Source organism: Pteropus vampyrus, unplaced genomic scaffold, assembly GCF_000151845.1.
Source record: "Pteropus vampyrus isolate Shadow unplaced genomic scaffold, Pvam_2.0 Scaffold358, whole genome shotgun sequence".
Lineage (NCBI taxonomy): Eukaryota > Metazoa > Chordata > Mammalia > Chiroptera > Pteropodidae > Pteropus > Pteropus vampyrus.
The window spans coordinates 739,679-750,749 of NW_011889139.1; the positions used below are offsets into that span (position 1 = coordinate 739,679).

The 11,071-nt window shown below is 38.9% G+C and overlaps 1 protein-coding gene across 3 annotated transcripts in view; it reads left to right on the forward strand.

The window, feature by feature from the left end:
* AP2B1 (adaptor related protein complex 2 beta 1 subunit) overlaps positions 1-11,071 on the forward strand; it is a 103,935-nt gene extending 92,864 nt beyond the window's left edge. For all 3 annotated transcript variants that reach the window (XM_011379348.2, XM_011379351.2, XM_011379349.2), the window contains 2 exons: positions 5,682-5,836; positions 10,610-11,071. In XM_011379348.2, coding sequence (XP_011377650.1) covers positions 5,682-5,836; positions 10,610-10,684 — 230 coding nt within the window. In that variant the 3' untranslated portion in view covers positions 10,685-11,071. The remainder of the gene's footprint in view (positions 1-5,681; positions 5,837-10,609) is intronic.

An 11,071-nucleotide genomic window follows, 5' to 3' on the forward strand; every position in this document is an offset into this window, starting at 1 on the left:
CTCCCAAGAATTAAAAGAACTATTTTTCCTTTTATATCTGCCTTTGATATAGGAGGAAAGGTGACTCTTTCTGAGATCCTTATTTAGAATCTTGTGTTTGTTATTAAACAAAAATACATCATAGTTAATTAAAGCCTAGTTGATAACCTTTTTCTTTCCTGCCCTGTGTCAGCTTTTATCATTAGACTAACCTCTTTAATCACGATTTTTAAAAGCTCCAAACCCTTTTGTAGTTGTTTTTATTACTATAACAGAAAATCAAAGAGGCAACTCAAGAGGAGAAACAATAGCACTGTCAGTCCCTAGGGCTTTGTTTCATTGAAGTGTTCTCAGGAGTGGAAGGGTCACTAAGCTGTTCAGAGTCCTGCTTTTGTCCTAGTCCCCCTCCCTCTTTCCCCCTCCCTCCTCACTAGCGTGTTCTCTCTCTCTCTATTTCCCTTCTTCCCTCCTTCCCTCTCCTTTTTTCTCTCTCTCTTTCTCTCGTGCTTGCTTCATATCTCCTCTTTCTTCATTTATCCATCATTTCTTCCTCCATATGTTGGTGGTTCTCATAAGCGTCTTCCACATGCTGCCATCCCATTGTAGCTAGAGCATAGCACTGAGAAAGGCAGTGTGGCAATACAGAGAGGCAAAAAAACTCACTAGAGTTTTTCTTTCCAACTTTTTTTCCAGTTTTTGGGGCTCTCTTACGTATTCATCCTCTGTTCAGACAAACCTTTTCTTATAGGTCTTCTTCTGAGCCCTTGAAGAGATATTTGAGAAGATGTCTTTAATTTCCATTATAACTAGTTAGTTGATTCTCTTTAGGAATCCTACATATCTGCCTTCTTTCTAACGTATTCTTGGTGTGAGTTTCTCACCCCGATTATATATCTACTAAACTAGAGTTTTTGCTGTGTTTTCACAAAAAAATCATGACTCAAATTGAGTTTTTTGTGTCATATTCTAGATAGATGACCATGTTATCTGTCTGTCTCTGAGGCTCACTGGTCAGTTACTACAAACCTCTTGATGAGTGTGGGAGGTTGGACAGCTCTTCACAGTATAATAAGCTGTCCTTTAGGAAGCCGTTAGGTCCACAGTGGCTACTAATGGTGAGAGCCAGAGTAGATCCTGTTAAGAAAAGAGCCTCTGTACGCAGTTTGGAAAAGACCAGGCCCTTTGTTTTAAATCACCTTTGTAGTAGTTGGTCCTTTGGCAACATTTCATATATTATGCTCCTGAGGACACCTGTTTCTGTGGTCACTTAGTTGAAAAATACAGTGTATGATGTGCCTCTCTTAGAAGTTGCCATTGCACATGAGCACACTAAAAGCTGAAAAGTCTTATGTTGGAGAAAGCTGTTTAACTCAATGTTGATTGAATTTGTTTGACTGGCATTTAAAATTACAAAATGCTTATTATTAATATCTTATGTAACATCAACATTCCTTGAAATGATCTGGGAAACACCAGCCTATAGAGACACAGAAAAAGATCAGAGTAATTGGAAATAAAAGATTTGGTTTCAGACATCCAGTATAAAAGAGACATGCTTTTGGGGGAGCGGGGGGAAGTTTGAATAACTGAGGGCTTTAGTTTGGCCTGCCAAAATAATAGGAAAGATTTCCCTGCTTCCAGATTGGAGATGTGAACCCCATTGCACGTTGGTGTACATTTGGAATCTTGCCAAAGAAGTGTCTAGTCTTTCTCCAGGTGAGGCTGTGTTCTCTGGTATAGCCTGGAACAGTTTCTCAGAGCAAATTCAGTTTTGATCAGTTGTGCCATGGCTTCATGCCAGTTCCTCCTTGCCTTGGGTGCTCTAAATACTAGCAAATAGGTTTTCCGGTAATACACTGCTCTATGGCAGTGCAGCACATGGAGCAGAAGGAGAAACAGCCACTTTGTTTTCTCTAGGAGCACAAGGTCATCATTTCCCCACACTTAATCACTGCTAATCTTGGAAGACTGCTTCCTGTAACTAATCCTTTCTAGCTTTTCCTCTGCCTCCACCAGTAGGTCTGGAGTGCCCTGGCCTTTACATTTTCTTCCAGTCTTGAAGGCTCTATTAACATGAATGTTTCCAGGTTTAGTGCCTTCTGATTCAACCCTGGGTCTAGCTGAGAGCTAAAAATACCATCCTTTCCAGCTGATCTACCCTAATCACAATAGCACCAACACTTTAAATAGCTTTTCTGTGTCAGAGTAGACATTTGACAGATGGAAGTAACTCTCTGACTGTGCGAAGGCACAGGCTTAAAAGACTTACTAACCTAGCATTGAGCTTTTACTTTTGCTTCTTCCATTTCTTTCTAGAGAAGAAAGAAGACATCCTCTTACCAAGCCTATAATTAATCAGATCTTAATAGAAAGGTGTATATGATAGAGGTACTTGTGGCAACACTAGTTGTATAAATACTAGAAAATGTTAGACCAGAAAGGCACTAACATATGGGTCTCCCTGCTTCCTAGCACTGGTTATCTCTACTAGTGTCAAGAGGTCTGTATGAATCTGTTTTGCAGCTTACCATTATAGCTGTGTTTGGGGTTGGTACATATCTAAGACCACTATCTTAAGTGCACAAGAGTACTTGCATCTCCAGCCATATCCAGAAAGGAATATTTCTGTCAAGCAGTCTACAAACTTATTTTTTTGTTGTTTATTATGCTTTGGAAAGCTCAGAGACATGTTGTTCATATATTCACTAGTTAGTCACTGTGGTAAGGGTCAAATATTTTTTTCTAGCATAAGGACTAGGTGAGGCTGAGTTCTGTTTCTTTGTTTTGTTGTAGTTTTCCCCATCCTCCGTAATATTTCATAAATGGAAATGCTTTGCCAGCCAGGACTTAAATATAGTTTGTTATAGGTTGCTCAAATGGCAAAAAGTGTTCTTTTCAGCAGTCAGTGATTTTGAACTTGCTGATGAATACCATGACTGGGTCCCAAATGCAGATGCTCCCTTTCTCACTCTCTGAGTATTGTCTTCACTTTTATTTCTGCTAGAAGAAATGTGATCATAGCTAAAGTAGGAAGATGAAGGAAGAAAGACCACATCCACACCTCCTAAGATTTTAGGCCCCAGACCGAAAGAGCCAAATTTGGGGAAGAAGACAGACAAACCCGAAGAAATCACATCTCGAAGCAAGTATAGTTGACCGTTGAACAGTGTGGGGGTTAGGGATGATGACCACTCTTGCAGTCAAAAATTCGCGAATAATTTAAGTCGGCTCTCCCCATATATAGATTCCCAACTGCCAGTTGACCCTTGAACAATGCAGGTTTGAACCGTGTGGGTCAATTGAAAAATCCACATATAAGTGGGCCTGCGCATTTCAAGCCTGTGTTATTCAAGGGTCAACTGCATAATCATATTTGACCATCTTTTTTTACTCTCTTTTGGGGCACATCTCTGTCTTAACGTTACCTTCTCATTCTCAAAGTCTCACAACTATAAGATTCCATCTTGTTTCTCAGGAGTTTCAGATATGTGAAAAAAGATAAAATAAAAACTAACATCTTGTCAAAAAATTTATCCCAGTCTGGCTGGGAAGCCTTTTTCCATCTGGCTTCCATTGCCATTCTTATCTAGTACAGTTAGTAGAGACTGATTATCCCGCCATCTATACATCTTCAAGCTCAAACCTAATATCTAAGATTTATAAAAATTGACTCACATATACTTATGTTATGAACCCTCCCTTCATTCAGTATTCTGTAGGAATCATGATACAGCCATTCAGGAGCAGAGCCAGGTTCCTGGCCGGAATGCTTCCAAAAGTATTAAAGTTACATCAGTTCAACTTACTTATTCTACTTGGCTATTTGCCACATTTTCAAATTTTGGAAGGGATGAGTGTGTATGTGTGTATGCTTCCGTTTTCTAGTCTGTCTTCCCTTACATAGGCAGTAAAATCATGAGTTGTTTGGGCCTTGCTATATATATTGTCTAGAATGTGTTTGTGCCTATGCAACAGGGTGGCTTTTCAATAAAAGCTTCTGTTATGTGTATTTTCCACTTCCTTGGAAACGAGCAAGAGCTTTGAAAGTTAGGAATGGCTTTACAACTTAAAGCAAGCCCCATGTGTTATAAAGACAGTCCTGTCAAAAGGTATTAGCCAAACTCCAGCTGGAGATATTACCTAGTAACCCAGTCTAAGCTGTAAGAGCTCTTCACTGTGAAAACCAGGGTGACAGAACTGCCCGACCCCTCAGAAGGTAATTAAAAAGTAATATTGAGGCTCCATCCTCCAACAGTGTTGCATATATTAGCCTAAGATACAATTTTTGGCACCTCTGCTTGGTGTTAGTGAAAACCTTCTTCGGAAATTAAAGGGGAAAAGTTAAGTGATAACTAAGATGGCACAGATGTTTAATGAATGGACTTTAGTGCTTCCTCCCCTGAGCTTTCACTAGTTTGAACATGGGAGAAAGATATCCGGGCAAGAGCTACCTCCAAAATTAGCCCACAGCTAAGTAGACAGTTTTTAATGCCTGTGGCACTACGTACATATAGGCATCTCCAACACCTTGGTCATGCATTTCACAGGTGTTGATGGCATGTAGCCATTGTGTCCCAGATACCGTGGGAAGCACACTGATGAAAAACTCCAGAATCCCTGTACTCAGACTGCTTATTGTCTCGGAGAACAGAAAGACCGTCCATTGTGGCAGCCTTTTCCTCGAGTGCACAATAGGACAGATTTTTATATGGAAAGAATTTAGTCCCTGAAGTTGGCATGAGTAATTTGAATTCTCATCAGAAATGAACATAATAAACTCAACAAAGAGCATTGTCTGTTGTCTCTGTTCTTAAAGTTTCTCTTTCTCTGATGCTGTAATCTCTCTTATATTAGCAGTAAGAGAGCAAGGAGAGAGAAACAACTTATAATTCTAGAGCGTTATGTCTCTTTGATGCTGTAGTCGCAGGGAAGCCCCAGCCACTCACCTGTTCTTACCCTGGGTTGATGACTGTGAAGGCCACCACATGACTAGCCACGGCAGCTGGGGTTACGGCCTTGTAGTAATCATCTTTGTGTAACTTCAGTCTTTCTCAAAGTCTTTGATTGAGACAGTTTGTTTCATTATTGATTTGCAACATGATATTCCCTACAGTCTTAAGAAATAATTTGCCTGCTTTAAAAAAAAAAAAATCGTAAATATCCAGGTAAATAAATTTGACTTACAAGATTTCTGCAACTCTGCTTTTTTCCGATCCTAGCAGTTGAGGCCAGAGTGGCTCACAGTGAAGTAGTAGCAACTCAGGAAGTGGTGTATGGATTTGATCATCATTCTGTGGATCTCTGTGACTCTGGGACCAGTGTTCCAGAAGTCAGTACCAACATGGCAGTCACTGTGGTACACCCACACACCCATTTCTGTCTTTGTTCTCTTCAAAGCATTTTACCTTTCTAGCACCTAGTTTAAGATTACCAGCTCCTTTGACCTACTGTAATCTCCACAGGTTAATTCTTAACACTAATGCTTAGTTGCATCTTATTCTGTTTCTGTCCTGGAATGTGATAGGCAGATACTTCAAGAGCCACTCTCTCATCCTTTGCTGTTATGGAAGAAGAGCTTTCTGGAATGTATGTGTGTATGCACATGGAACGGTACTTGTCAAGGGACTTTAGCACACATGGTCTGTAGGGGTGTCATAAGAGAGTTAGCATGCATTTGTTTGATATTTTGAATCTGTTTCTAGACACTGTTTCCAGCAAGTTACAAAACAACAATGTTTATACTATTGCCAAGAGGAATGTGGAAGGGCAGGACATGCTGTACCAATCCCTGAAGCTCACTAATGGCATTTGGATCTTGGCTGAGCTACGTATCCAGCCAGGAAACCCCAATTACACGGTAAGACCTTTCTCAGAATGGGTGAGATGGGTTTGAGGAGGGAGGTAAGAGCTTTTTCATTTTTTCTTAGCACCCTGCAAAGACCTGGAGGAGGTGCTTCAGACCCCAGATGCCCAAAACAGGCAGTCAAATAAAGAGGTCCTTATTTGCCTCTTTGGAAGACCTCTCTGTGGTGTCTGCCCCATCCCATAGGCATGGTGCCTCTGGCAGCAAGGAGTGCCTCAGATTCCCCCTGGTATATATAGAGTTGCTTGCAAAACTTGGCAACTTTATCAGTATCGATTAATACTTATCTAGCCTGTCTGTGCATGTGGTACTATAACAGGCTGCTAAGAGGATTATTTACCTAGTTTATTTCAAGAAGGCCTTCTTTCCTGCTTTCCTGCTTTTTCATAAGGATATCAGAGTCATAGGCACATGAACCTTTTTTAATATTGTTTGTCCTGAAATGGTTGTTACTAAAGGTAAGGCAAAATGAGACATACTTTTAGCAGCCTGTAAATGAACTTTAGTTTGGAAAACTTCCTTCAGTACTACAATAGACTGAAATTTAAATTCTGGCAGTATTTTTAGGACAGGAGCAAATTGCCTTTTTAAGCAACAAAGATTTTTACCCTGGGCACTGGGCATTCATTTGCTATTGTAAAATGTGATCTCCTAGTAGGATGCTGCGTGTCATTTGTATTTTGTAAAGTAACAGAAAAACCACTGGGAATGGGGGACTATCTTATTCTTCCATTATGTTCGAGGTTTTTATAGGCTGTTTCGAAGGAGGGTACCAGAAAGTGACGGGAGAATAAGATTCAGTATTGAATAACTGAGGAAGCTGAGTAGTCAGTAGATTAAGGGAGCTTTTTAGCCATTTAGCTAAGAAAATTCTGTGAACCCATTCCTTAATTTTAACAGCCAAGTCTGTTTTCATTAGCATGCATACATCAAGGGAATAGTACCACTCAGAAATGAAAATTCTTGGCATTTTCCCCACTAGTTCCCTCCCTTGAAGTAAGCTAGACGAGCATGTGTGTGTGAGCTGCTGAGTCCTATCAAACTAGATTTTGCAAGCACTTGTGAGCTGGGAAGCTTCAAGCTTCCCCCATAAAATGTACACTCTTCCCACCCACTTCCCCTACCACCAGTCTAGTCTTTTTGGAAAGAAGCTGCCCTGTCATTTACCTTGAGTTCTCCAAGAAAGGAAAACCCCTCTGTGCTGTTCCTGGAGGGTCAGATTCTCACTGTAAAATCAAGATCTTGTAAAATAGCTCCACTTACTACTTTCCTAGAAATTTTTTTTTGAGGGGGGGAGTCTTTTTCTTTTATCATCCTTATTTTTTTATTGTATACAGTCTTCCACCTCAGCTAAGTTAAAAAAGCATGGTTATCCATAGTTTGTGGATAAGGAAACCAAGGTTAAGAATTATTAGTGATTTATTCAAAACCATGTTATTTGTTGGTAGGTAAGTTGTGCTTAGAATTCAGGTATCTCTTAATACTTCCTACCGTGTTATTTTCTATTCATTATAAGGATAATGAGAATTCTTAGAAGAACCTCTTGGTATCACTGTCTTAAACATAGTTTAAGTTAAAAATAAAAATTTAACTTTTTATTTTGAAATAATTTGACTCACAAAAAGTTCTTTAAATGGTAGAGTCCCATGTGTCTTCACCCAGTTTCTCTATTGATAACATCTTACATACCCATTGTGTATTTTCAAACAGGAAATTGATATTGATAAAATGCTGTAGACTATAGACCTTACTTAGATTTCACCAGTTTTTACATTATTTTGTTGTTATTGTTGAGTGTTCAGTACCATGAAATCTTATCACATGTATGGATTTGTATAACTACCACCATAGTCAAGACACAGAACTATTCCATCATTGCAAAAATTTCCCTCTGGCTATCTCGTTATACTTAGACTCTCACCCCAGCCCTAACCCCTTGGCAACCACTGATATGGTCACCATTACTATAGTTATGTCATTTTGAGAGTGTTATGTAAGTTAAATTTATACAGCATGTAACATTTTGAGATTATTTTTTTCTAACTACTATTGACATCCAGGTTGCTGCATGTATCGATAGTTTATTTTCTCAACCAAGTAGTAATCCACAATATGGATGTACAGTAGTTTATCCATTCATTCATGGAAGGACATTTTCTCCCCTATATATTTTAAAAATTTTTTATTTTGAGATAATTGTAGATTTGCATGCAGTTGTAACAGCCCCGTGAGATCCCGTTCTCATGGTGTCCTCTTACAGCCACAGCCACCTCCCTCCCCTATATTTGTAAATGGTAAATTTCTTTATATTTCTTTGCCCTCTTTCCTATTTTCCATCCATCTAGTAACTAGGTTCCTACTGCCCACAAAACCATTTACATTTTCCATCAGTCTGACACAGGCCTAATCCATTCCCCTAAACTGTGCTCCAGATGTCACAGTCACTCAGATCCATTTCTTTTCCTCCATCACCCTAAACACCCATTATACTGTTGATCTGATTTCAGCTAGGTATTAAGGAGGACAGAAATCTGATTGAGCTAGTACTAATGCATAAGGACTGATGGTCCCTTAGTCACCTAAAAGAGAATGATAAATTACTCCCCCCTCCTTACTGTATTTCGTGAAGAAGGTATATTTATTTATAAAGATGAGGCTATATCTAATTAGCTGCATCTCACCTGGAAAGGTAACTTGTCCCAGGTGAAGAAATGTGTGTTCTAGACTATAAACCAGACATGAATGTGTAAGTCCTTGGCTTACTTAGGCAAGAGAGGTGACTCTTGTTCCCTTGGATGGGTCTGTCTACAGGTGGTATTCCTGAATGGCTGATATTAAAGATATGTCACATAAGCAGGCTAGCATTTCAAATGTTAAAATGCTGGTAAGGCCTCTTTTCCCTTAAGAATCGTACAAAATAAGACCCAGAGCCCTAGCTTATGTTTTATAAATCAGATTATTTAGCTTCTTTGTTATGTATGTTTCGTTTTTACTTCAGGATTTAGCAAAAAAATATTTTTTAATAATTCATTCTAGCTTATCTTAGCTGCACTAGTTTGGAAAGTAAGGAATGGATTTAAATCTAAGCCTGACCCTTTGTTAAAGACTGGGATAGCTTGGAGGATTGGCAGGGGTTGGGGGAATGGAGGGTGATGTAAGAGTGCAAAAAGAGTCTTCCTCCTTTTCTCTCAGAGTCCAAACTTGGTGAGTCCCATGACCGCCCCACACCCCTACCTGCTTAGTTCCAACCTTTGCAGTTTGGACTTCTGTCGAAGAAGGCAGCATTTCCTTACCAATAATGAACAAAAAATGAACCTCCAACTGGTAGAACTTCGAGTATTGTTACAAAGATGTGAAAAAATACTGGACAGTATTTTGGGAGAGAAAAAGTACCCTTTCATACACCTCTTCAGTCTGGGAGTTAGTTCCTTTAGGCTGTTCTTACTCTTTTGAGCTTTCTCTTCTTTTCTGAACCCACATGTTGTTCCACGAGAATTTTCCACAGCATCAACAGTGGAGAGGCTCTGGATGAAGTGGTACAGAATCACCTCTATAGGGGCTTTAAAAGTCAGGGAATGCCTATAGCTGCAACTTTGACCAAAGTATGGAGCTGTTTTCTATGCATATTTATATTCTTAAATTAGTTGTTATTTACATTTATCAGAATTGTCTTCCTGATTAATGTTAAGCAGCAATTTTGGAAATGCCTTAGAGACCTAATGTTAAAGCTATAAATAGAGCCTGTTTGATGTTCTTCTGTTTGATTTCTGGGGGGTTTCTTTGCATTTTAAAATTTTCATTTTAAGTTTTAAGGATGTGAGCATTTTTTCAAGAAATTCAAGATTAACCAATATCTTCACATTTTTTCCAAAAATAGTCTCACCTCTGTGTTGTTAACTCATCCTCTAGTTCTTTAGAGTCTCTAATAAAAAGTAATCTAAAATCTCATGGTAACATATCATTAAAGACAACTTTTATTGATCTGCCTTAATAAATAAGGGCAATGGGTCAGTAATACAGAAAGCAAATACAAAATTTTCTAGTTCTAAATGTAATTTGAATGCTTCCACTCTTTTACATTATTAGTAATATTTTGCCTAGTCTAATACAATTAAGGATTCCAAATCTGGGTTTAAATTTTGTGCTTATTGACCTACTAAGTGAAAATATGTGTTCAACATTAAAATCTTTTTAATAATTTGATTTGGTAATTGTTAGGCTAGAAGAAGAGGGGGTGATAGAGAAGTACAGTGCTTATCAGAAGTATGCGATATCCCCATCTAAAGAGGAAGAAAATAGAAGATGAAGCTGATGGCATGAATTGCTGTCCAATTATACTAAGTAAATGTCTTTTTGTGTTAATGCTTGTTTTCCCTCCATGACTGTATATGCTTTTCTCAATATACAAAAAGGCACTACCTTGGACTTGCCTAGCTTATAGTTTTATTTTACTTGATGGTACATCTTCTTGAATTGGGACGGAGAAATGGAGGCAGACAGCTGAAATGACCACCACCAAGTTAAGGGTTTAGCCCTTCCACTTTCATTTGGGAATAATCTCTACAACTCTTAGCAAAGCAGTGGAGCACCTGTTTTACAGTCAGAGACTTTGATGGTTTTAGTATGGATTATTTCCTGACCTTATAGACCCACATAGAATGTAGATGGAAACACAGCACAACTTGACATTGATTAAATTGAAATTCTAAAACCCACAGTACCTAATGCTAGTCTCCATGATAATCTTTCTTCTTTTTGTCCCAACAGCTGTCGCTGAAATGTAGAGCTCCTGAAGTCTCGCAGTATATCTATCAGGTCTATGACAGCATTTTGAAAAACTAATAGACTGGTCCAGTGCCCTCTGGCCACCTTGTGATCGGTGCAAGCCAAGAACTCTTAACTGGAAGAAATTGTATTGCCGTGTAGAATCTGAACCTAAATATACTGAGGCCACCCACCAAGGTAGTGATTAGTATAACCTGTGCTAACATTAAGGCACAACCTGTTGGATAGTTTTAGCTTCCTGTGAACGTTTGTAACCACTGCTTTAATCACTTCCCACCTCTTGCCACCTGCTGCTGCTATCTGTCCTTACTTGTGGGCTTCTCCATACTGTGCCAGTGGCTGGCATTTTTGAGTGTAGTTTGATATTTTGTAATTGAGAGCTCATTTCAAAGCAGAAAAAGACAAAAAATATTAAAGCAAGGAAAAGTGTCACTGAAACATAAA